Source organism: Rhinolophus sinicus, chromosome 17 (genome assembly GCF_057876585.1).
Source record: "Rhinolophus sinicus isolate RSI-liver-muscle chromosome 17, RSI-T2T, whole genome shotgun sequence".
NCBI classification, from domain to species: Eukaryota; Metazoa; Chordata; class Mammalia; order Chiroptera; family Rhinolophidae; genus Rhinolophus; species Rhinolophus sinicus.
Genome location: NC_142517.1, coordinates 38,724,713 through 38,750,857, shown reverse-complemented (window position 1 = coordinate 38,750,857; position 26,145 = coordinate 38,724,713). Strand labels below are relative to the sequence as shown.

Genomic DNA, 26,145 nt, shown 5'->3' with positions numbered 1-26,145 from the left:
AGAGCTTAAGATGCTCAAAATAATTATTCTCTCTCATATGCCAAAATGTTTGCAAATATATATATATATATACATACACATATACATATATATATACATATATATATATGAAAATATTTTAGCACATATTTCAATGCAAATCCCATTAACTCTCTTATTAGCTATGAGAATATTAAAATATAAAGCAGCTTACACAGTTAGGCATATGTGATATGAAATAACTGCATATATATAAAAAAGGTATTTCCTTTTGCCACAGTTAATCCATAGCTACATTAATTTTATATGCTAACTTCAACCCTGCTTCATCTTATTTTTCTTGCCTTATTATCTCTTTTCCCCTTAGCTCTTACTCAAATTTATTTTATCTGCTTCTATAAGTATCTATGTTATCTTCCTTAAATCTTTTTTGGTGCAAGGCAGAACAAAAATTATTAAAGAATAAATCCAGAAATCAAGGTATTTCAAAACTCATAAGCTCTCTAAAGACAGTTTATACGTTCTTTTTCTCTTTTCTATGGACTAAAATTCTCCTTAGGAAAACCTATTTCTAATTTTTTTGTTTGTGAATTTTCTTATATGCCCATAGTTAAAAATGATACTCCTAGTAATCTAATTTCAAACTTAGAAATTCCAGTATCATTTGACTAAAACTTATTCTATACTCTATGGCAGACATAGCACTTTGCACTAAGAGCTGTTTAATGGCCTCTTGAACCTTGGGGTCTCTTTTACATACTTATTTATGTTTTAATAATTGTAACAATAATGCTTCATAATAATTATAAGAATAATGCATAAAACTTGGAAAATGAAAATGAAGAGCAAAATTAGAAGGACCTATAATACATTTCACTCAGAGAAATTACAGTTCACTTTTCACTGTATCTTACTAATGTTTCTCGTGCTATAATTCACTCACATAAATAATATGTGGGCAAATGTGGATGCCAATGTCTGGTTTTACCTAGTTTCCCTCTGCCCTGACGGAGGCCAGTCTCCCCTATACAATCAAACATACATAACCTCTGTCTTCTTCATCCGCACACACATTCTCACATACACAGTCCCTGTTTCTACCTGGATATGGTCCAATAAAAATGGGGTATATTTAATGAGCCTTATAATCAGTGCCTATCCTGTCTTTTACAGTTGTTCATGTCTTTGTTTATCTATATCTGTAAATTCACCTAACTTATCAAACTGTTACCTTCTTTTGCTTCACTTAAGTCAGTCTTCTATATACGCCTATAGAAAAAGCCTGTTTTCAACTCCTGTGACATCAAAATAGGTTTTCTCCAAATCTTACTTAAAAACTTTATTTTAAAACACATAAACCTTCTTCCCCAAATTAATTGATCTACAACCATAAGATTAATCTACCAAAAACACCTGCCCTTTTGAGTGGATGTCTGTCTCTCTAGATGTGATGACCCTAATTCTTCCATCTCATTCCTGGTCTATGCATATACTTCCTTCAGGATGCGAAAGGCGGCATTAACATTAACTGATGCCTGTAACTAAATGGAAATATATTCCTGTTACGCAATGATAAATTTCAGGACAGCAAGAAAATAGTTACATCTGGTTTTTATGAGGTATAATTGTTTTGAGATTTAAACTAGCCCATACCTCTTAGAAAGATTATTTTACTTTGGATCTCTTCCACATCTATCTACTTAAGAGTGAAATAATTGAAGTAGGGTAATGCAAAAACACTTTCGGATACTTTTTATGGAGATTAAATAGAACGTTCCCTGGTACATGTGACCAAAAAATTACATTTCTGCCATGAACTGTTAATAAAAGAGAGAAGATGCAATATTCTGTCCTAAGAAAAAGATCAAAAGTTTAATCATTCCTTGTAGAAACAGCAACCACCATGAAATAACATTCTATGTAAAAGATATTCCTTCCCTGTCTCAATTCACTGCTTAGGGCAAACATCTGTGTGCCTTACCTTGCAATTCTGAATCATTGGCCTTGGGACTACTTCGTGCTCGCCGCTCTGTTTTCTTAATTCCCGGCCCACCTCCGCTGCCGCCTCCCCCGCCACCGCTGCCTCCTCCGCTGTGGCCTTTTCCGTAGCCATTGTACACGGTGGTGCAGTTGCTTTTGTAGATAGAAGAGGGAGGGCTATTGAGGCGATTCTGGCGGTCAATCTGGCGGTCTTTCAGTTTTTTGTGTGGAGGCTTGCTGTACTGGTCTTCTCGGGTGATGTAGCTTGACATTCCGTAGAGTGGTATAATTTCTAAAATGGGTGATTATGACAAATACAAGTTGTCTACATTTTCAATAATAAATTATTAATGGTTAAATGACCTGCCTCCTAAAGAAAGACGTTTAAAATATTACTAAATACAGTATAAAAATATTTATAAGAAAATGATATACATGTTATGCACGCTTAAAATATTCCCATTTGTTTCTAATCAGTCAAGGAATAATTACTCATTAAAAAACATATTGTGGGTTCAGGAATGTTCCAGAAATTATAGAGAATACTGAAGAAGACAAGGTTAGTGTCCACAAAGAGTTCACATTCCGGTTGAACTTATAAATAAGTGAGTCAGTAGTTGCAGTATCCAAAAAGTTAGAACAAACAAAATACCTCCTTAAATATGTACTTAGAATCAAGATACTTAAAAGTATACTTATCCTTGTAGACAGAATAGCATTTCTATTGGAAAGTATATAGCAAACAGAATATAAGGAGTTATTTGTGGCATCTACAAGAGCCAACATTTGAAGAAAACTTACTAAAATGATGAGATGACAAATTCCCATTGAAAATAATCAAAGCTCACAGAATCAGGGAAAATATTCAAATAGAAACTGTAGGGGTAAACATAAGCCATCTCTGCAACCTGGTGCCACACATCATAAGCCATGGTCTCAAACTTCTATGTTGGAATAATCAGGATGCAAGGCAAACTGACTAAGAGAATGTCACCTAGCTTCACTATGCATATTTTTAAGTGACTCAAAAGACAATGGGAGCCTGCAAAATAATCTTATGATCTTAGAGAGGAAAATTTAATTTAAATTTTAAATTTTAAATCAATTTAAAATTATATTTAGACATTAATACAAATTCAATACATAACAGAAAGAACGGGACCTTACATGTCTATAGGAAAAAACGGCCCCATGTGCACAGGGTGACCATATAAATTACCATCCAAACCTGAATACTTCTGCGTATTCAGGGGGCAATTCTCAATCATTTCTCTGGACAAGAGACCTCAACCAAGACTGTCCTAGGCACACCAGGAATATATGATCACTGTAGGTATCTTAACAATTGATGTTTCCGTTGTTCAATGGTAAAGATCCCCTTTTCATTTTCTTTCTGGTCACATAGCTTAAGGAAGATCTTTAAAAAGTGAATCTTCATAAGATAACCAATTTGTACCAGAGAATGTGAAAAAACAAATACAATTCCATTCAAAGAGCATATACCCAAATAGATTATGTGTAAATATATAAAAAGGATGGTAAATATTTTAAATATCACAATGCATTACACTTGAGATTTAAAATATTCACCATGGGCACTAATACAATAATCTCTTAAAACATGTGAAGAAATTTTTAAGCTCCTATGGTTTGGGAAATTAAATGTTTAAATTTCTTTTAGGTATGCACATTGAGAACTAAGGTAAGAATATAAGGAATTTTGTTTTACTGCTTTCTTAATTTGAAATCAATGAAGGCACTGTTATTTGTACATTATTACTCTGTTAATTTAATGAAATTAAACCAAAATACCCGATGAAATAAAGACACAGATTTTTTTTTTTTGCTTAATTCTAATGATTTAAATCATACTGCTGTCTAAAATTGCAAAGTATACCATTTACAAAATAGTAACTGTGGCATCCTGCTAGCAAACTGCTTTATCCTACTAACAATCACTCTTCATCAAGAAATGAGCTGGTAGCCAAGACTTTTCACGATGTCATTAAGTTCAGACCCAAACAGAAAACTCTAACAAATGCTCAAATAGCACTGAATACTTTTATAAAAATTACAATTAACTAAATTTTTTTCAGTTTTTATCCAAAGGTTTTCATGAACTGTGCCTACCTATCTGATGTTTTGGGGTGTTAATTACATCACTAGACAACACGATTATATTAATGGGAAGTTACTGATGCCTTCATGAAATCAAAGTATCAATTTTATCTTTTCCTATCATCTCTCCATACCCCATTATGATACCAACTGATTCTTTTGAATTATACTAAATTTCTTTTGAACTACTATAAATAATCAAATTCTATTCCTAAGTTACAACGGGCTATTTCACTTAAAATATCCATCTCAAATATTTTTCTTGTTAATGAAAAAAACTTATAATGTGTGATGAACATACAGGGAAAAATATGTATGTGTAATTGTTAAGAGAAAGTGAGGTGATAACTTGCTCCAAAATTCTATGGTGTAACAGGCACTTCTCATATAATTTATCTGAACCAACATAATAAATGTTTGAAGTAAGAAAATGCTTCAGTTCATACTCAGACTCAGAAGAAAATCATTTTGCAAAGTCCTGAAAGTTAAAGTATAATTTTTACCCTCACTTATCTGGTTTCTTAGTATCCATTTTGATAGAAAAGGGCTCCAGACTAAACCAACACCAAGGTGAAAACTAAAAAAACATGATGTCGTTATCTCTGTGACTATTTTTCGTTTCAAGGTAAGTATTTGCCTAACAATCAGTGAAATTGTGGCTGTACAAATGGCTATTCTTAAACTAAAAATAGGGTGAGGAGGACCATGTCAACAGCGAGGGGGTTCTGAGTTCCACCAAGACTACATCATGGAAGCCCAAAGGTTACTGAGAATTAACAGCCTTCTGTCACTGGAAATGAGACACAAAACCCTTTTTAATTTCCCTTCTACAGCTAGAGTATAGGATGTCTAAGAAATAATGTGTTGTAGTTCTGCTTCAGGCCACTCTCACATAAAAATATGTTAACAGGACACGGGAACGTATGACAGATCACTGCTGCTTTTTACAAGTAAGTGGCTATCCCACTCCCTGCTCTTTGTGGGGTGGGATGGGGTAGAATTTGGGAAAATATAAAGAAAAGACCTGCAACCCGCAGAGTATTAATAATTTTTGCAAGACACAAATCAGAACAAAAGAAGCTAGGCATTTCCCATGAGTTTTATACATCAGATAGACCCTCTTCTACCATGCTTATTACAGCAGAAACAAAGGGCTGACTCTCTTAAGCTACTTAAGTGCTATAACCAGTTTCAACAGCTGCCAGTGCCAGCAATGACTTACTCACCTTGCTCACTGTATAATGTAGGGGGAAGATGATGCTGAGGGAAAAACTGAGGCGGCATGTCTCCAGGTCCAGTAACAGGTGGGTAGTAAGCCGTGTGTGAGTTATGAATAAAATGCGGGTGGTGAGTCAAGTAGGGGGGTAGGTGATGGGTTGGAGACATGGCTGAGGGGTAGCTTGGGGGGTAACACTCAGGAGACTGGGGTGTGACCACCACACGGCGGACTCCAGTATTATCTTCGATCACCTAAAGAAAATAGCAAAAAGAAAGAGTGTAGTGGGTATTAGCAGCCAATGTCTTGTGATTATACGCAGTATTTAATTACTTCCCCCTTATTTTTAAATTTCTCTCCTCTACTGGAAAAAAATTAGTGCATGTTGAATTCTGGTTCTCTAATTCAACCAGTTAAATGAATTTTAGAAGTAATAAGACTTAACCATTAAAATTTATGAAATCTTCACCAACCACCTAATTCTGATAATACAAAAACATTTTGGAGGTATCAAGAGCTTAATAATAAATTTTGTTTGTCTCATAAAATTTTCACAGATGAAGTCTTCTTCTAAGATTTCAAAAACAGTTGGAAGAAGACTTCATCCAAGACAAGGGAATTGAACGTGTGCTCAGGGTGATTTTAGGAATGACTTTGAATATAACTATCAGTTCAGTGGTTTTTCCAGAAAGAAGAGACTTTCTGGGGCACCTAAGTGCTGAGCTTCCACTTCTGCCTGATAACACTTGACCCCGTTCCTACATTAGCATGCAAAGTTCCACCATCATGAAAGCATTAACTTCAGAAGCCATAAAAGTACCAAAAAGTCATTTAATCTGGGACCAAGGATATATACATGAAATGAGGGGATTCCAACCAGTGAAAAACTTGAGCAATCCCAAATCAAGATGGACACCTTTGCTCCCATCCTGATGATACAATGAGTGTTGTGAAGGGAGACATTATGCTACAGAACCTGCTATAAGCAGAGTAAATGCCAATAAACATTCTATCTATAATTTCTTCAAATGCTTTTCAATTCACCCAAGGAAGATAATTAACTAAAGTAGTACAGTATCAGTATTTACTTGCCTCTGTGGCCAACTTCATGCTAACTGCTCTAAGAGCTAACAGCTGTGTTGAGACACAAGGTAAGAAAGAACAAGAGAACAGATACCATAATCAAAAGGGAAGGCTGTGGGGTATAGAGAAGAGCATGGAATGGCAGAATCAGGAGGGATTCAGGGACCTCAAAGAATTGGTAGGGCTGGGACAGCTGAGACAATGGCCTCTGGATCAGGGCCCTGCAAGGAAGGGGACAACGAGGGCAGAAGAGTAAACTTGGAAGCCAGGACCAGGTTGCCAAAGAGACCAGCTGGTCTAATCAAGTATTTAAGGCAATCAGACACACACAAGGTAGAAAGTTTTGTGTTTAAAAAAAAAAAAAGGCACTGAAAATTAAACTTATATGTTGCAGTGCATTTCTCATTGCACCTCAGGAGGCTGATTACAGGCCACAGTCAAATGACTTAATGCTATCTAAAACATTCTTAATGGTATCGGAAAAAAAAAAAAAAAGTATAATAAGCTTCGTTTTTAAAAATCTTGCTTGACACAAGTTGGCATGTTTAGTCCGTACTTTAGTGTACAAGGTAAATTTAGTTTGAATTAATAGCCACTAATATTTACAATAAGAAAATAAAAACTTTATTAATGAATCAATTAACATATCAGGGTCAGAATTAACTACTATGTTAATAATTCCTTAATAAAGCAATATTAACTCTGGAAAATTAAGATTCTGAGTCATACTCCCTACTAAAGCTCAAAACGTAGCTTTTTATGTATTCTTTAACAAATGTAACCTCTTGACCTAAGCAAGCTAATCACATTAACCTCATTTTACAGGTATATGTGAAATGGTGCTAAACCGTGATATTGGAAATTCTAATGATTGTGCTAATAATTATCACCAAAATATCTATATTGTCTAAAACACAGAGCATAAATATATTTGGTACCACACTATGTATAATTTTAGGATAAATATGGATTTTTCTCACCATCTAATATAAACATACATCATTCTACAGTGTCTTCTATTCCTCCCACCCCCCACTTTGCCACTGGCTATTAAGAAAAAAAGTAAGAAAAATTCCCGATATTCCTCTTTCATAGAACCTTCATTCAGTCCTGTGCTGGGCACTGGAAGGTCCACAGAAGCAAAATATTTGTTTTCTAGAAACTTACAACCTTCATTATTTCAGGCCAACCAGCTACGTGAACTTGACAATGTTGTAAAATAAGAACAGGACTCTCACTAAACATGAAGAACTCTTTGGGCTTGTAAACAACAGCAATTATAGTGAAGTTATTTTCATCATTTTATCATATAATTTCTGGTTTATTGAAACAAAGCACCCTTTTAAAAAGTTGGGCAAAAAGCCCTAACAAAGATAAGAATGCTAGTCCAGGAAAAGAAACAAAAAAGACAAAGAGCTGAATGAAACATTATCTTTTTCCCATTCTATTTTGTAAAATTAAGTATTTCCACTACTTAAAAAAATTAATAAATTTAAAGTATAAATTTTTCTTCACATCACAAAAAAAAAGGTTTCCAGTTAGAAAACCAAGTTGCTTTTTGAAACTACCTGCATATATAAATTGTTTGACAGCCCCATTTTTAATTATCTCAAATTATTCTGTGGTATTTGTGAGAGACACCCATAATGGGACACGTTGAGAAACCTGCACCCTTACCAACCAAGGCCTACTTTGTCACTAAAAATATTTAAGAAGTGAAATATTAGTTCAGAAATAATCAAAAACAAAAATATGTTCTAAGTATTTTGTTTATTATTCTTCCGTAACACAATTACAACATATTTAATTATAAATCAAGTTTTGATCTATGTCTAAGGAAATTACGCCTATGTTCCCCAAAGAGTAAGTCTGAGGAGCAAGAACAGTGCACAAAATAATGAGCAACTCAGGAAATGGTAGCAATAACATACTTTGTTTAAAAAATATATAGTTCAGAAAGAAATATATTACTGTAGCAGAAGAATTTAAAAATCAGAAAGAGTTCAGTCCAAAAACTCTCAGACAATAAAATATACCTTCAGTGTTCACAAATAACCATGGAAAAGACAGGTTCATTTCCTTTTGCAGTGAATGAAATTGCGACACTGTCCAGAGGCAGACAAATTGCCAGTACTCAACTCAACAATTATTTCCTGACACATACTATGAGCTAAGCACTGGATATTCAAAGGTGGGGAAAAGAAAAAATAGGTCGGGGAAAGAAAAAATAGGTGCTAAACAGTAAGATTTACCTACGGATAACATAAAGAGAAAAATTAGACTAACTCCTAGTAAGTGCTTCTCAAGAAATCAGAATCAAGTATTATTTTTTCTAGAATTTTTTCCTAGCTCTGTGATGCAACAGAATCGTCACTCAAATATCTTCTGCAGAGCACCTCCATTGGAGAAGACAATTGTGCTAGGTTATCAGGTTGCCACCTGTTATGGGCTGAATTATGTCCCCCAGCCCCCCAACCAATTTATAAATTGAAGTCCTAACCCACGGTATTTGGAGATAGGGCCTTTCAAGTTGTGTAATTATGGTAAAAAATGAGGTCATGTAGGCGGGCCCTAATCCAATATGACAGACGTCCTTCTAAAAGGAGGAAAGCAGGACAGAGACACATGGAAAGAAGACTATGTGAAGACACCAAAGGAAGAATACCATCTACAAGCAAAGGAGAGAGGCCTTAGAAGAAACCAAACTTATAGCCTCCAGAATTGTGAGTCATTTCTGTTGCTTAAGCCACCCACTCGGTGGGCACTTTGTTATGGTAGCCCTAGCAATCTAATACACCACCTAGCAGAGCCTCCCAAGATTCCTCTATCTAAAGTTCTACCAGCCTTGTCTGCTTAAACAAACAAACAAACCTCTATAAAAAGCAAAGATTTATCCCCCATGAACAAATACCCAGTCACCTTCCTCAGGCCAAGGAAGAAAGGCAGCCCGATGGCAGCTGGTTTGATTCCTTATCATGTCTTTTTATTCTGCTCAGAAGTATTTACTGAGAAACTTCTCTGTGCCTCGTATTCTTGCTATCCTGTGGCGTAGACACAGGGATAAGAGGCTTGAGAATACAGCACCAAAGGTTAAACAGGGAGAGTGTTTGTCTTATTTGCATGAGTGTTTTTAGAAGTATTACCAAGAGAACTATTAAAACAAAATGAAATAACTTGGAGGCAACAGAAAGAAGTAGCAGCATGGGAAGACAGATGAGAAAGAAACTCAGAGCCAGTGCCTGTGACCTGCCAGCTGCTGGACATGGGTTATCTCACTGAATGTCCTTAACTACTGAAGAATTAGGTATTAGTATTCCTGTCAGACATGAAGGAAACCAAGGTACAGCATGGTAAAAATGTACAACTAGCTCAGTTGCAGGACCAGATTTTCATTCTAGTCTGTACTGCAAAGTTTTTATTACATGGAGAATTATACATAAGTTAGATATGCTGAGAAATAGGTATGTAAAATGAACTGTGAGAACCAGGATAGCTGGGTTGTCAAGAGATGTGAAAGGATTCAAGAGACAACCAGTATCTACTGAATACCTGCTGCTCTGCTTTAATACCCTGTACTGAAATAAGGCAGCACATGTTAAGGTCCTGGGACAGTAACTGATACATAACAGAAAAATCTTACCTAGCAATTACTATTATTAGTATCAGCACCTCATTAAATCCTCCCAGCAATCCTGTGAGAAATATCCAGTCCCCACTTTGCAGACAAGAGGAATGAAGTTCAGGGAAGTCAAGCTAATTCGCCTAAGGTCAGACAGCTATCAGGGAATGAAGGGGGCAATTCGGAGTCCAAGAATTAAATAAAATGCCTCTCTTAAAGACAATTATAGTTTGAATGTCCTTTGTTGTAGATGACAGAGAAGGAAGCTAGTTCCCCTTACTGAACTGAAATGCCTCACAGGACTTTTAATAAACTCCTCAGTTCCTAAAACTCTGTCCCTGTACTTCTGGGCTCTAAATGACAAGAATCAAAAGAAGGGCTTTAAAAGGCAGGAGGCAAAATAAAAAAATTTAAAGGCTGCCCTAGACGGCCGGGAATGAGCCAGGAAGTGGGCAGAGCAGACTGCACGTGGACGTACATGAACCCGCCTGCACGCAGGCAGTGTGCAGGGCCTGGCAGCCGGTTTGCTGCGGTGGCAAGGAACACTGAGCGAGCTGCCTGCACACTGAAAGCTGGGACCAAATGTGTGTGAAAGCCAGGCTCAAGCTCAATTCCTAACTACTGCCAACATATTTGAAGGGGGCTCCCAGATCACTCCAGGAAGGGATGAAATGTCAGCTAAAACTGAGCACGCAAGCAATGGACAAGCAGAAGAAAAGGCCGGGCAACACAAAACAGCTGCATGGACAGAGGGATGGATGGGCAGGCAGAGTCTAGGCTCCATCCAGCTAGACCGGTGTGTACCCCTCCACCAGCATCTCTGTCCTACAGTGTGAATTACAGGTCTGTCTCTCCCCCATAGCTGCCAGTCCCTCAGGGGCATCTGGGAACACAGGAGGCTTTCAATAAGAGTTGGCTAAGTGAACAAATGATGAAAAAAAAAATGTATCTGCTTATATTTGATGTCGTCTAAGAATTAACACATTCATTACCAAATTCCTCCCCACAACACAGGTAAATATCTGACATTCTACTCTAAAATTTCAGAAATCTAAACTCAGCTAATCGCAGATCTGTCGTGCCTGATCATTGTATTTAAAATATTAAATATTATTTAATATTATCAAAATCATTTTACTATTTTACTTCACAAGAAAGACACTGAAAAACTATACGTTTCCTATGTAAGTTCTACTGCAATCCAAAATGCAGCTGAGCAGTCTTATTTTATTTACTACTAACCAGAGTACAAAAGCATCAGCTCTTACTTTTCCCTTTTGCACTAACTCCTCACTCTGCATTTTCTAATACACTAAACAATATTAAAAAAAAAAAAAAAGAAAAGAAAAGCAAGTTTAAAGGTAGATACATGCAAAAAAATAAAACTGGAACACCTTCTTACGCCATATACAAGAATAAACTCAAAATGGATTAAAAGACTTAAATGTAAGACCCGAAACCAAAACTCCTAGAAGAAAATATATGAAGTCGCAGACATTATGCTTAGTAATATTTTTACTGATATATCTCATTGGGCAAAGGAAACAAAAGAAAAAATAAACAAATGGGACTATATCAAACTAAAAAATTTTTTCACAGCAAAGAAAACCATCAACAAAGCAAAAAGATATCCTATTAAATGGGAGATGATATTTGCCAATGATACATCTGATAAGGGGTCAATATCCAAAATTTGTAAAACTCATACAACTCAACACCAAAGAAACAAACAGCCCAATTAAAAAATGGACAGAGGACCTGAATCGACATTTCTCCAAAGAGGACATACAGATGGCCAATAGACACAGGAAAAGATGCTCAACGCCACTAATCATTACAGAAATGCAAGTACCAACCACAATGAGACACCACCTCACTCTCCTCAGAATGGCGATCATCAATGAATCGACAAATAAGTATTGGCGAGGATGAGGAGAAAAGGGAACCCTCGTGCACTGTTGTGGGATTGCAGATTGGTGCAGCCACTATGGAAAACAGTATGGAGATCCCTCAAAAAATTAAAAATAGAACTAACTACCTTATGACCCAGCAATTTCACTCCTGGGTATTTATCCACAGAAATCCAAAACACTAATTCAAAAAAAGATATGTTTACTGTAGCACTATTGACAATAGCCAAGATATGGAAATAACAAAATGCCCATCAACAGACAACTGGATAAAGAAATTGTGGTACATTTATATAATGGAGTAGCACTCGGCCATAAACAAGAATGAAATCTGAATATTTGCAACAACATGGATGGACCTAGAGGATATTATGCTAAGTGAAATAAGTCAGACTGAGAAATATAAATACCATATGATCTCACTTATATGTGGACTCCAAAGAACAAAATAAATAAAGGAAACAGAAACAGACTCAGAGATACAGAAAACAAACTGATGGTTGCTAGATGGGAGGGGCTTTGGAGGATGGGTGAAAAAGGTGAAGGGATTAGGAAGTACAAATTGACAGTCACAAAATAGTCCTGGGGATGTGAAATACAATATGGGAAATGTAGTCAATAATGTTGTAAAAACTGTGTATGGTGTCAGATGGGTACTAGACATTGGGGAGGGGAATCACTTCATAAATTATATAAATGCCCAACCACGGCGCTGTACACCTGAAACGAATAAAAATAATAGTAAATGTCAAGTATAATTAAATATATATGTATATAGGTATATATACGGCTATATAGTCACGGGATGTAAAGTACAGCATAGGGAACATAGCCAATGGTACTGCAATAGCTATGTATAGTGTCAGATGGGTAGTAGACTTGGGGGGGTTATCACTTTGTGAGAGGAGGTGTACATGTCTAATCATGATGTTGTTTTGTACACCTGAAACTAATGGGAAAAAGTTTTTAAAAACAGAAAAGCAAGTTTGTTCTTCATGGAGTATAGAGATTTGAAACATACGGAATTTACTTTCCCTGGCCCATCTCCTTTTTGCTACTGTGGATGAAACTCCCATCACCATCTGCCAAGTACCATTAGAACAAAGTCTTTCTATTTTACAGATAAAGTTAATTAATTTAAAATGGTGGCAGAATTGAATGTATTTTCCAAATCTCCTGACTTACTTCTCTGTCTTTTCAAATTTAATGATTACATCTATGATCAAAAACACCAAACATACTTCTCAACCTCCTTGCTCTTCATATCTGTGATAGCCAACAATGATGAAATAATATTTACTCTTTCCAACGTTTCATTATCATTAATGTCCTGAGACAACAGACCCTCTAGGTTTAAGATCAGCTATTTTTGCCTTACAACATGGTAGTTTTGTAGCCAAATGGAAAAATACATTATTGGTGATGCTTCTAGGTATCCAAAGCCCTGTAAATAACATCAAAGGATTATCCTGCAGAGTGGTCACAGCTTGATAATAGCTATCATCTCCAGAATTTAAAAAAAAAAAAAAAAAAATTCCTTGAAAATTCCAATTACTTTTCTCAAACAGTTAATGCCGATGGTTAAGTAAACAACCAATCATGTGCTTTATAGGTAGTCAAGTCGAAGGTTTTAAATAATGTGATTCATGACTGAACAAAAATTCCCCAAACATTTTTATCTACACACTCATTTCTACATATCTAGAAATGTTGAATGTTCTATGGTGCTTAATTTTTAATCCACATGGCAAATCGAGGTAATGGCTAAGGTACAGACTGAGGGGGGGAATGGTTAGATCCAGATAAAGCCAAGCGAGGTCGATATTTAGGGGATAACAAGCTGGCGGTACTGATGTGGCACATGTCTTCTGTGTACGAGTCTTACAGACAGGCTAGTTTGGAAGGTGACCAGTATAAGGAGACACCCCATAAATGGCAATTTCCCCCTCTTTGGCTTTATATGTGCCAGCATTTTTATACACACAGAAATAATCCAAGCTACTCACAGTTATGTAAATCTATAATCTGGGAAAAGGAACATGACTAGGGCATATGTACATAAAACCAACTGTTAGTATTTTACTGGACATATGTACCTGGATCTTTCCAGGTGGGTACCTGATGACTTATAATTAAAAACACTGAGGGTTGGAGAGGAGGCTGGAAACAAGTACATCCTCTTGTATATCCCTTTAATCCAACTGCTCAGCAAAGCATGGAAGGCTATATAGTTGAGGGGACATAGGCAGTAATTTCTAAAGACCTTCCAAATTAAGAAGGCAACCTAGCGAGGTTAAGAGACACAATTTATAAACTGCAGAACCAAGGTTAGGTCCTCAGCTGGCTCCAGCTATGTCTTACCACACCCCCAGCTGCCCCAACTTGAGGATCCCATGGGAAGAGAGAGGTCCCTGTTTGGACAGAGCTAAGCTACTCAAGACACTGCTGAGAGCCAAATGGTCTCTTCTTCAAGTAGAAATTCCACATTGGGCAGTGATGCTGAAGGCAAATGGCAGATTGATTAATTTGGTGTGACAATTAAAGGGGACAATAACAACTCCTATAATTTCTGTATCACTTAACAGTTTATTAAAATGCTTGACACAGAACTTTACTTGCATAATACTCCCAAGATTCTCTAACATGGGCAACATCACAGTCCTAATTTCTAGATGAAGAATTTCAGGAACAATTAAGTAACTTAACCTAAGATCATCTAAGTGGGTGACAAGATTCACACCCAAGTACTAGTGACTAGAAACGCTGTGTCTTTTCTATCATATTTTATTCTATATCCCCAACCTAAATATCAGAAAGAAACACATTTGAAGATCAAAAATTTAATCTAATCTTCCCTAATACCTGTGTGGCACATAGGGACACCAGACAAGTGAGAAGTTATATCCATAGAGTTTTGAGCAGTAATATGGGCCAAACAATTATTCTACACTAAAAGGAAATGTTTTAAGGAACAGGAAAAAAAACAGTAAGTAGAGATCTGATGGCGTAATTTGTGCCAAACCGAGATGCCTTTAAGATATTAATAAAGCCATCAACAGGAGGAGTCTGTGGATGGTAACTGTTCCTGTTATGCGAGGAGCTTCCCATTGACAGCACAGAAGGGACTGTTAATTACAAGATGATTTCAGTTCAGCTTCTCAAGCACATTCATGTTCCTGGAAACACAGGCAGACTGTTCTAGACAATATCTAGGAATTTCATATTTTACATCTGAAAATGCTTCACCAGCCTGCTAATGGGCTCCCACGGCACACGAAAAAGATTAAGAATCCATACTGATGATACTGAGATCGTGTTTATCACACAGCAAAACATAACTGCAAGTTTATAAGCCTGATGGGTCCAAAGAGGGTGTAGGAATATAAAACCCATCCGACCTTCATAGTTTTGAAGCTAATAGGTTGAGCAAAGGTGTTTCTCTAAGAGAAGTTTTTATATATGACACATAAGTCAATAATTTAGAAAGACAGACTAAACACGTACTAACTGTGCAATAAAATCAAATATGTTATGTGCTTAATTTAATCCTTATTAATGATTCAGAAGTCATTTCTAGATGTGACACTGTCTCAATATTACTATTATTATGAAAATCAACTATCGTTTTTCCATAGAAAGGAAGACTAGCATTCTAGTCCATACAATGCTAAATACCAACGGCGTGTGCCCCAGTTTTGGGAATGACTGCTTATGGAAACTTACTCATATTCTCATGTGGTCTCCTTTTTAAGGAACAGTATGTACAGTAGAGGAGAATCACCTGATTTTAGGCTAGAAAATAATCTCAGAGATCCTCAAACCCTTTCCTCTCCCTTCCTCCCTCCACAAGACAACGACGACTCCAGCCAGCCAACCAGCCACATTTTGGCAAGTGCCAATCACGTGCTGAGCACCTTTCTGGAGATCCAGTGATGACAGTGCACACAGGGTCCCTGACCTTACAGGGCTTAAATGCTAAAAGTGAGGAAGACCAACAATGAGCAAGCAAACCAACAAGAGAAACACCCAAGTAAATAATTTCAAAATAGTCCTAAAAATCACACAGGGAGTTGGACCCAGACCCGACCTGGGCTCCTGTCTTCTCCTGCGAATCTTGTATTCTTTTATACCACAATGCCAGGATCTCAGAAACAAAGAAATACAGGAGAAAATGAAGAACAGGGAGACAGAAAGCTTGGAAAGAGGAAACTTGCACAATGTCCTTGAGAGGCTATGTCCTTGGTACATTAATTTAGCGATGCCAACCCTGTCTACAATCATTCCTCAGACAAAATAAGCCATAAAATGAAAAGGTTGCTGCAAAGCTGCTGATAAAGGAAACTACAACAGAATAGACACAGAAGTCCTCTACTCTTCCCGCAGAAGCTTCCAACCTCTGTGCACACACAATGCTCATTGAGGAATACTTTCCTAACTTCCTATAGAAAAATCAGGTCCTCCAGAGGACTTAACATCCTGAAAGAGATTCCAATTCTCCTTCTTCTTGGCTGCCAAACAGGTCTGATTCTCAGCTTGTCAGGGCACAGGGCAATCCCCCATGCGAGTCTCTGCTCATCGTTTTCAAATGTTGAAGGTGACACACAGCACTGGTTTAATCCCACAGTGAAATGACCACAGGGAAGCAGCTGAAGCTAATGTTTATAGCCCCACTGGCTTGGCTAGAGGCAAAGCAGGGAAAAGCATTCCATGGGTCCCACCAAACAGGACCCATTATTTCCCCATAGGGGCTCTCATTTCTGGCCAACTCTTTAAACACTCTTCAGGAGAATGACCAACCATAGCAAAATGTAAACCCATTTTTAAATAGACTTCTTGTCTCTCCCTGGTCAAGAGAAATGGAATATATATAATTTTAACAGGTATTTATTTACCTATTAACAAACCGCCAGAACAATGGAATGAGGTAAAGTGTGTACTTGTGCTACAACAACAAAATACTGATTTTGACTACTATTCAGTTTTTAGGTTACATCAATTAATCTCGAAAAAGAAGAGTAGTTTCCCAACTGACAGAGCATTTAACATGGATATTTCACTGCTTCTTTTCATATGCTTTTTAAATTTTGGGGTCTACATGAAGATTTTTCTGTAACAGTTGAAAAATGTTTTATAAATTACTATAAAAGCATGGAAAATAAAACTGAAGGAATCTGTGTAAGACATTTATATATATTTAAATTTATATATATGTGTGTATATTTATATATATAAACTTTTATATATAGATTTATATACATATATATATATATTTAAATTCATATTTAAATTATTCAGAAAGTTAATGATGAGGTTAAAAATTGAAAAGATGAGAACAACCATGGCCAGTATACAATGAAAGGAAAAATTTGCTTCATGCTGTGTGATCTCAATATGTATTCAGAATGGTACACTGCCAGACTTTCTGTGAATTATTCTAACAGTCTTCTTCATTATAACAGCTACCACTTACTGAACGCCCAATGTGGACTACACACCTCACATAACATTTCCCTTAATTCTTACCTCTACCAGTTCAGGTAGGTATTCGCCTATGTGGTGAAAGAATTTGTCAAGGTAACATGGGAAGTAGCCATGGTGGAATTTGAAGGCTGGCCTCTCCTAGAAATGCCCACGCTATTCCCAACGTTAGTATTTACCCTGTTTGCTCCCACAGCCTCAACCCTAATCATATACCATGGAAATGATGGTGACGAGTGTGACAAGACTAAATTCCCTCTTACTGAAATCCACTTGCTCATAGTTGAAAGAAAACTTAGCCTGTATTTTCTCTCAAGTTGAAAAGGTCAGGTTGTTTTCCCCTCAAACTTTTCCCAGCCTCCCACCAAAAAGTAAAGCACAACACACACACACTACAATACACAAAAGCTTACTATATTATCAGGGACTACTGAGTTAAAATGACAAGATTCCACTATTCTCCTAAGTCCCCACTATCTTTAAAGCCCCCTGGTTCAGTCCTCAACCTAAGAAAACAATGATTGTTACGGTAACTGTACCTCAGAGCAGACCACAGCTGACGCTTCAACTGCAGGTGCTTGGCTTACTATAACATTATCTCTGCTCACTACTGACATTTGTTTTTTGTCAAATTTATTTGACCAATTTGTCTTTAAAGCACTCTGAACTACTTAATTATGTCGAGAATATAATATAATCGAGAATTTCTCTATTGACTCAACTTAGAGTTACTAACATAACACTGTTAATCATTCACTGGCCTCCCTCTTCAATTCTCTCACAATAACGAACCATCTCATCCATGAGAAGCTGGTGTTTTAGGACTAGAGATGCACCAGTAGGCACTCCACACGTCCACACTCCATTGTCAGAAAGGGATGTAACGTAAAGCAACTACAACCATCAAGGCGGCCTCTGCTGCTGACATCAAGATCACATCAGAGTAGGAGATAGGCCAGTAAAATCAGAAATGCCTGGGCTGCAATCCTGTTTCAACTCTGAGCCTCAGCTTTCTCATAAAGTTAGGATGATGAAAACGAGAAACATAAATAAAGCATTTACCACACAACACACAGTAATTATCACCATCATCACCACCGGCACCAAGATAGTCTGGGCCATTTTCCCAGCTGCCCCCGTTTGCTGACTAATAATGAGGACTAAGCACTATCTTCCCCTCATGTCTGTCATCCACTTAGAGCACATTTTTATATGTGGTGTGAGGTAGAGGTCCAACTTCATTGTTTTGCATTTGGATACCCAACTGCCCCTGCACTATTTGTTGAAGAAACTATTCTTTCCTCTACAGAATTGTCTTGGCACTCCTCTCTCTCTTAAATCCACAGTCAGAGCATTTCATTCCTTGCAGGTATATGTCACTTTGATCTTGCTAAATTTCTAGCTACCAGGTGTTTTATTACTCTACTTGCACCTGCAAATCTGTGAACATCTCCTATATTTACTTTATTTCAGTTTGGCTAATCACTTACATTTAAAAACACTTATCAAGTACAGTCATCTCAGAGATATTGCAGATTCTGTTTCAGACCACCGCAATATGGTAGGTATCGCAATAAAGTGGGTATCATAATAAAGCAAGCCATAATCTTTGGCTGGTGGAGAGTCTTGCCTTTAATTTATAAAAAACGAAACATCTTTGAGGCATAATAAAGTGCTATAGATTGAGGAATGTCTGTACCTACGATACACCAGGCAATTTTCTGAATTCTCAGATATAATTCCAGTGAGGCACTAAGAGAGTTCTCGGGGATCGTTAATAATATGCATTGTATTTCATGACAGAGATGGGCCAAAGTACCAAAGATGCTGAAAAAAACAGAACAGCCATTTCTGGGTTGGAGGTTCTAAAAGGGTCATACCGAGGAGGGGCATTTGAATGAGAAGAATGTTGAACTGTCAGACAAAGAAGGGCACTAAAGTATCCCAAGAAGAGAGAATGAATAGGCACAAAAAGTATGTAGTTGAGAAAAGGCCCAGATGTACCCAGGGGACAGACATTGAAGGTAGTGGCAATGCGGGGCAACAGGTAATGGTGACACTCGAAAGCAGAGCAGGGTTGGGTATGGAGCATGCCACACACTACGGTACAGACCTTTGCTTCTATGCAGCGCACACCCAACTCTAGATCTGAGCAAGAGATACATTTGAGGGAAAAGACTAGAGGGATAAGATGTAGAATTGACTCATCTGGAGACAGACTACTATTGGGCATTTCTCACATATGTCCAGAGGGGATTTTTTTTTTAAATTTTGTGACTATTTTCACAATGACATAAGCATAACGTATTTTGCTTCTTAGATCTCTTGGTGATGACAAGTCTCCTAAGACATTTTATACTTGGTTCTACCCTCCTTATTTCTTTGAAGTGCGTATGTAGTCAGCCTTAAGATGTACAAGCATCCGGTCGATTTCTCAATTTTCTCCATATTAATCATCTGCTTTAGCCAGACACTTCACTGTCAAATATCACTAAAGTGCTACTAGTGAACATCATTTAACTCTGGGCCCATCTTCTGATCAGGGAGCCCAATCTAAACATAGTGGAATGAATGTCTTACAGATTGCTTCATTTCTTTTTGCAATTCAGAATCCAAACTATTCCATTTTTTCTGTTCTTCCAGTATGTCCTAGCACTTTCTGCCGCAATCCTCAGTTGAGAAAGTGTTTCACTATGCTTCCACCATCAGTTTTATGAAACTGAATTTACAGCTCTGCTCTTACTCTTTTTATACGATCTATAGAAGTTTTTCAGAATCACAAATAAACCATGGTCCAAAATTCTCTGTTTTCCCTAGGACTCCCAATAATTGTTTTTGCAGTTTGTACAATCACAGCAACCCCAATGGCAAGAAAAAGTACACTGCAGCTTCTCTCCACTAAATGTTCAACTCTTAACTGGTATTCCGTCAACAGACCGTTAGCATAAAAGGAGGTGTTATTTCTGCCGTCACAATGGTGAGAACTGTACTCTGTTCAATGGAATGAACCACTTCCTCAAAATAAAAGCGCAGAAGACATAATGGAATTCTACATTCCTTGTTCTTTTCTGCTAATTGACTGGCAACGTGAATGTGATCCATCATCACATGTCCTGGCTGGAGGGGCCTGCTCTGCACCTTTCTCTCCCTCCCTGATTGTTATTTAGAAAGAATTGTGTAAAATAAGTCATTTATTTGCAACAGGGGGAGACTGGCCAACATTCTGGCTACACAAAACAAAACAAACAAAGATGGCAAATTGGCTCATGTGAAAGTAAGGATGGGAAAAAATGAAATTACAGCGGCTGCTCTATGGCTTAGACGGCAAAGAAATGGGTAAGATTTTACATCAAGAGAAGGATAAGGCTTCTTTGATTCCTGCCTGCACTTCAGCAATTTTCCCTTATAGTTGCCAATTTTTTTCACCCTAACAAAATCATTAAAAACGTAAAATTACAGATTTTAAACCACTGTAAAATCCAACAGAGACAGAGAAAGAATAGAAAGGGGGGGGGGGAAAACTATCTGGAAGAATGTAATCCAAAAACCGTTAACATGATGACTATCTTCTGTAGGTAGTAAAACTATAAATATGTTTTTAAGACTCTTCTGTCTTTTCTGATTTTTTTCCAATGAGTGTAGGATGTTCTTACAATGAGAGAAAAACAACAAGAGAAGCAAAGAGAAAGAAAAACAGTTGGTTGTCAGGTATTTGGAAAGGAAGACGTGCAGGGAGGCACTTGTATTACGCTGAGCCCGGGACGAAAACTAAAGTATATACAGACATCCACACTCCAGGCACCTGAACATTTTAAACGTTATCCAGGTTTAGGAGTATAACTTTATCTTTTAACATTTTTTTTTTATCCTTCCAACATACCTCTGATATCACTGTTCTTTTTAAATTGCTATTTTACTTAAAAGAAAATCAAATTTTAGAGAAACTTAAGTACAAACAGGTAAGTTCTCACATTCTCACACCATATTCAGTAACTCACCAAGCCCAGAACGTGCCACATTAAGGGGAAATGGGACTCCCACGACAGAGGGCAGGCCCGGTTTATGTTAACAGTGCGTCCTTTGATATTTTTACTAATTAAATGTACAATCCCCCCTCCAGTCTCAGCAAACTGTGGAAGGAAATCTCTAAGGTAGTAGACTCTATGAAGGAATCACAATCAAATGGTCAAGTGTAAAACCCACCTTGGCCGAGGGCAGCCTAGGAGCCTCGCTGTGTGTTCCTCTCACTAACTCTCTGGCACATGACGAGGCAAGACTCAGGGAAGGCCATGTGGTGCCACAAAAATGATGACAACTCTAGTATCACCTTAACTAAACATCTGGGGATACGTTTTGAGGCCTCAGTATATATTCTCTTGGGACAATGACAGTGGCCATAGTGAATGGAGAAGTCCACCAAATGGTTTACCTGTGAGATATAACCTGGAGGCACATGGATGGGAGGAATGGATCCATTGGGTGACATCATGGGAACTTCAGCAGGTCCTAAAAGAGAGAAGTGCAAGATATTAATTAACAGTTGAAGAAATATACAGAATTCAAACTAATCATTGGTATTTTTTAAATTTTGCCAAAACTAAAGAGAATATATCACAAACTATTTTCTTTTCAGTAACTGACACATTGTGCCTCGTCTCTGACATGAAATCATTGATGAAAAGAAATTCCCCAGTGGTACGGATGAAGACAAAACGATGTGCATCTTTATAAATACTTAATGACTCCCAAAGCCACAAGTTCCACAAAGCAAAGCTGCTAACTTCCAAGCAGTCCAAAACAGCGGGGCAAAAGGTGTTTGTTTGTTTTTTTGTTTTTTTGCCTTTAAAAGAATGTACTATTAATAACTAGTTAAATCAATTTTTAAATGAATTTATCTCCTCTGGTTTAAAAAGTTCCAGTGGAATTGGGTTTATCATTTTCATTTCAAATTTTTATTCTCAGTAAGTTACTGTAAGACGTCATTAATTTTGAAATGGAAGAAACCATAAAATACTCCAAACCAACTGATTTTGGTATGTCTCTTATGTGATAAGGCAGGGAATAAAGTAGATCGCATTGTAAAACTAGGCATTGTTAGGTATATTCACGCCAAATTTACTCGGGGTTGTTTCAAAGCAAAGCATTCAATTAACAGGTTAGTTTCAAATTCATCGAATGTTAATCACATGTCTAAGGCAAACAATGAACAGCAAGGCAACACTCAGTTACCTAAGACAGTTGGAGTTAATATTTAATTACAAAGAAACTGATTTATCATAACATCAAAATCAACTTCTGACGCCCTGCCAAAGATCCTATGATTAAATGGTTCCCCTAGAAGTGCAAGAACCCTATCCCTGGGTTTCACTTTGGTAGCTGGCTCCCCTAGTTAGCAGCCCACCTCCCAAATGTCAATCCAAAACTGTGTTCCTAGTCTGAGATGCGACTTCCTGGCTCCAAGTGCCTTGTGTTGTTTATTTGCTCTCTACTAATGAGTGTTGTGCTGCCGGCAATGAAAAATGCTGGGCTGTAACAAAAACCAAGACAAATACATGTTTCTTGGCAAAAGAAGACAGATCCTGCCATCCAATGCTGTATTTACATGTAAGCATAATGCACCTTTCGCCTCACAGTACAATCCAGTGTTACAGCGACTTCACAGCAGAGGACGAGTGGGGACTGTGGAGAGAGCACGATGCTTGGGTGCCCATTAAAAGGCCTACAAGTACAGGGAGCACACACAGGAGCAGGGCAGAGAAGATGCTGGCATTCACGGAACACTCCAGACGACCAGAGTTCACACTGCAACTTCATGGACAACACACCAAAGCACTAAAACTATCGGATCATCTTTAAACACACACAAAACCAGTGGTATCTCACAGACTAACACAGACTTAAAGCAAAAGACAGTGTCACGAGAATGGATAATTGCATGAGCCCACTCTATTTTTAAGTACAATTTAAACTACTACATCCACCAATCACTAAAGGCACTTTCCAAATCCATCTTTCTATTATTAGCTTCAGCTTTTTTGCCATAGCCATCGAGACATTTAGGTTTCTACTAAATATTTTTATTTGAATTGCCTCACTGAAAAATCACAGACAATTGTTTCAACCTTTGCCTGAATACTATCTGTGAAATCCCAGGGTCCTCCTGGTTTCAGTCCCAGCTCACTCGTCACACTGCTTGTGTGACCTTGGAAAATTCACTTCTGAGCCTCACTTCTCAACAGTGATAAATGAGAATAACAACGCCTGCCTCATAGGGTTGGGTCTAAAGATTAAATCCCGTAATACATGTAAAAGTGCTTAGCGTTAGTGCATTCACAATAATCACTCATCAAAATGTTAGCAGGCTTTGCAGTGTTTATAGAAACTTTATTTATAGCTTTTTCTGTACATTTGAAGTATTGATTTATTTTAATAGTCTTTGTAACACATAAAACCAACAAGTACAAAATCAACTTTGCACCATATTGCCTTAAGAGGCAAACCTTCCTCATCAGATAAATATCAGACATTTCATAGTACAGATGTGAACAGCAATGCTGCCACCTCAGTGAAGTAACGCTTTTAAATCACCAAAATGTACACCAGGCAAACAGTCTCTTAACCTTAGGCACGACCCCTAAAACTGTTAAAGTCATTTGTATAAAATCCTTTAAAGAATGTAGGACAAGCAAGTGATTTACAGCCAGAAAATATTTTCTTCCCAGCCTTGATTTCAAAAGTAACCAAATGACTTTAACATGCTTGTTCCCCCTTCCTCTTGTCACTGTCATCAAAACCCTTACAAAGGGCATTGGAAACATACAGCAATGGCTTCTGAAACTCAAATGTGCCTTGGAGTCCCAAAGTTCCTCTCCTTTCTGCAATAAACCATTGCATCCGCAGGGATTCAGGAGTTTAAAAGCTAGCACCCCCCCACCACCACCATCACCAAAATCCCACTCACAATGTTGGCATGAGAAAAATGACTGTCTCTCTAAACCCTTCCCTCCCAATCAGTGACTTTACTGCCCCTGCATAACTGTCTGTTTGCCAACCTCCTAATATTATTATAACACTTACCTAATTAAAATACAAACTTCTCTCCCTAAACTAGGACTACTAGGTTATTTTCGATTTTTTTATTCGATACCCTCATAACACACAAGACCAAGGCTACAGCCCTTAGCATATGGTGAGAAATGGCTCTCCCCTTCTTTAAACCACCAACAATGGCAATATGGGAAAGGGGAGAGGTCACACAATCTTCTCAAACAAACCAACTTCCTGTCTGACTATATTGGGAAACCACTGAACTATTAAACTTTGTGAAAATAATTTTTAAATCTCTTAAGGTATCTGGAACTCCTTTTAATTAAACACTCTGTTACATACAGGTAGGTCTACATAGATACATGTACACGTAGATTAAATAATTTAAAAGAAAACAAACATAGACTTCCAAGATACTGTGAGGGTTTTTTTGTTTTTGTTTTTGTTTGAGAAGCTAATTAAGAAGTTCAGCTAGAGACCACATGAACTCTTCCACAGACAGATGAAAAATGTCACATGGACAGTTTCTAGAACTGGAACTAGAATGGTTGCTAAAAGCCAAGTAAATCCATGAAAAAAAATACCTTGGGAATTTTGATCAATTTCAAGTTTTAAACTGACTTCAACAGTTAAGAATTCCCCCCCTTTTTTTATCCACTGAACAAGATATGAGACACAAACAAGAACTATGATTGGTTTATAGTCACTAAGAAATCAAACTGTAATATGAAAGTGGATGGTATAACATCTTAAAAGTCTGTAGGCATTTGTCAATGAATTGATTTTTTATTTACTTATACCAAACATTCACCAAGAAAGGTTAGAGAGCAGCTTAATTATTCAATCAACAGTAATTCATGCAATGATCCTATGACTTCCTTCCCACATCAAAGAGACTGAAGGAAAGCCCAGCAAATGGTATTTTTAGGACCACACATGCTCACAGCTTCTGAGCCCCGGCCAAGACGGTGAGACCATTCTGCTTTACTCTGTGCTTCTACCCTGGGACCCCTAGAGTTTATACATTTACACAGCCCTTCCTCTGATGCTATGCTCAGAATATTCACTCATTCTGGAAGCTGAGATTGACTCTAAGTGAAAATATAAATGAAGTTCAGAAATCTAAAAGTGGTGGGAAATCAGAATCCAGAGTACAAATTACCATTTAAACCAGGCTTCAAAATAAATCAGTTATAAATAATTAATCACACCACAATTTCAGATATGTGTTAAATGGCATTTTTACAAGCTAAACGTTCACCAACAGGTGAACAAATAGTGAATAAATTGAACTTTCTTATTGTACTAATCCATAAACTGGTATTTGTATGTATAAATGCTATTTTCAACAATAGCCCTTAGTAGCAAGAGATCACATTCTTACTTTATTAACTTAAATATCTTGTTGACAAAGGACATAAAGGGTCGGAGATCACAACATAGGCAAGATAAAACTAATGGGAAAAATAAAGCAAAAGTAGAATAATGGTGTGATAAAATCCAATATACCCTATAAAATTGACCCTCAAGTCTTTCTAACTAGCCAAAAAAGAGAAATTCTTGCTGGCAGAAGTAGTCATAAGGATAAGGCCACAGCGAGTAGAGGTAAGTAAATAATTACAGTGAAAGTAATTATCAGAACAAAAAGTCTAAATCAAAGTATACTTGTGCTGTTTGCCACGGATTTAAGATTGAATATAAAACGTAAGGTCTTC

At 37.2% G+C, this 26,145-nt stretch overlaps 1 protein-coding gene across 2 annotated transcripts in view; it reads right to left on the bottom strand.

Moving 5' to 3' along the window:
- The window catches only part of FNDC3B (fibronectin type III domain containing 3B), a 320,977-nt gene that overhangs the window by 127,570 nt on the left and 167,262 nt on the right, over positions 1-26,145 (bottom strand). For both annotated transcript variants that reach the window (XM_019735100.3, XM_019735095.3), the window contains exons 4-6: positions 21,813-21,889; positions 5,304-5,547; positions 1,961-2,251 (exon numbers count right to left, since the gene is read on the bottom strand). In XM_019735100.3, the coding sequence (XP_019590659.3) occupies positions 1,961-2,251; positions 5,304-5,547; positions 21,813-21,889 (612 nt within the window). The remainder of the gene's footprint in view (positions 1-1,960; positions 2,252-5,303; positions 5,548-21,812; positions 21,890-26,145) is intronic.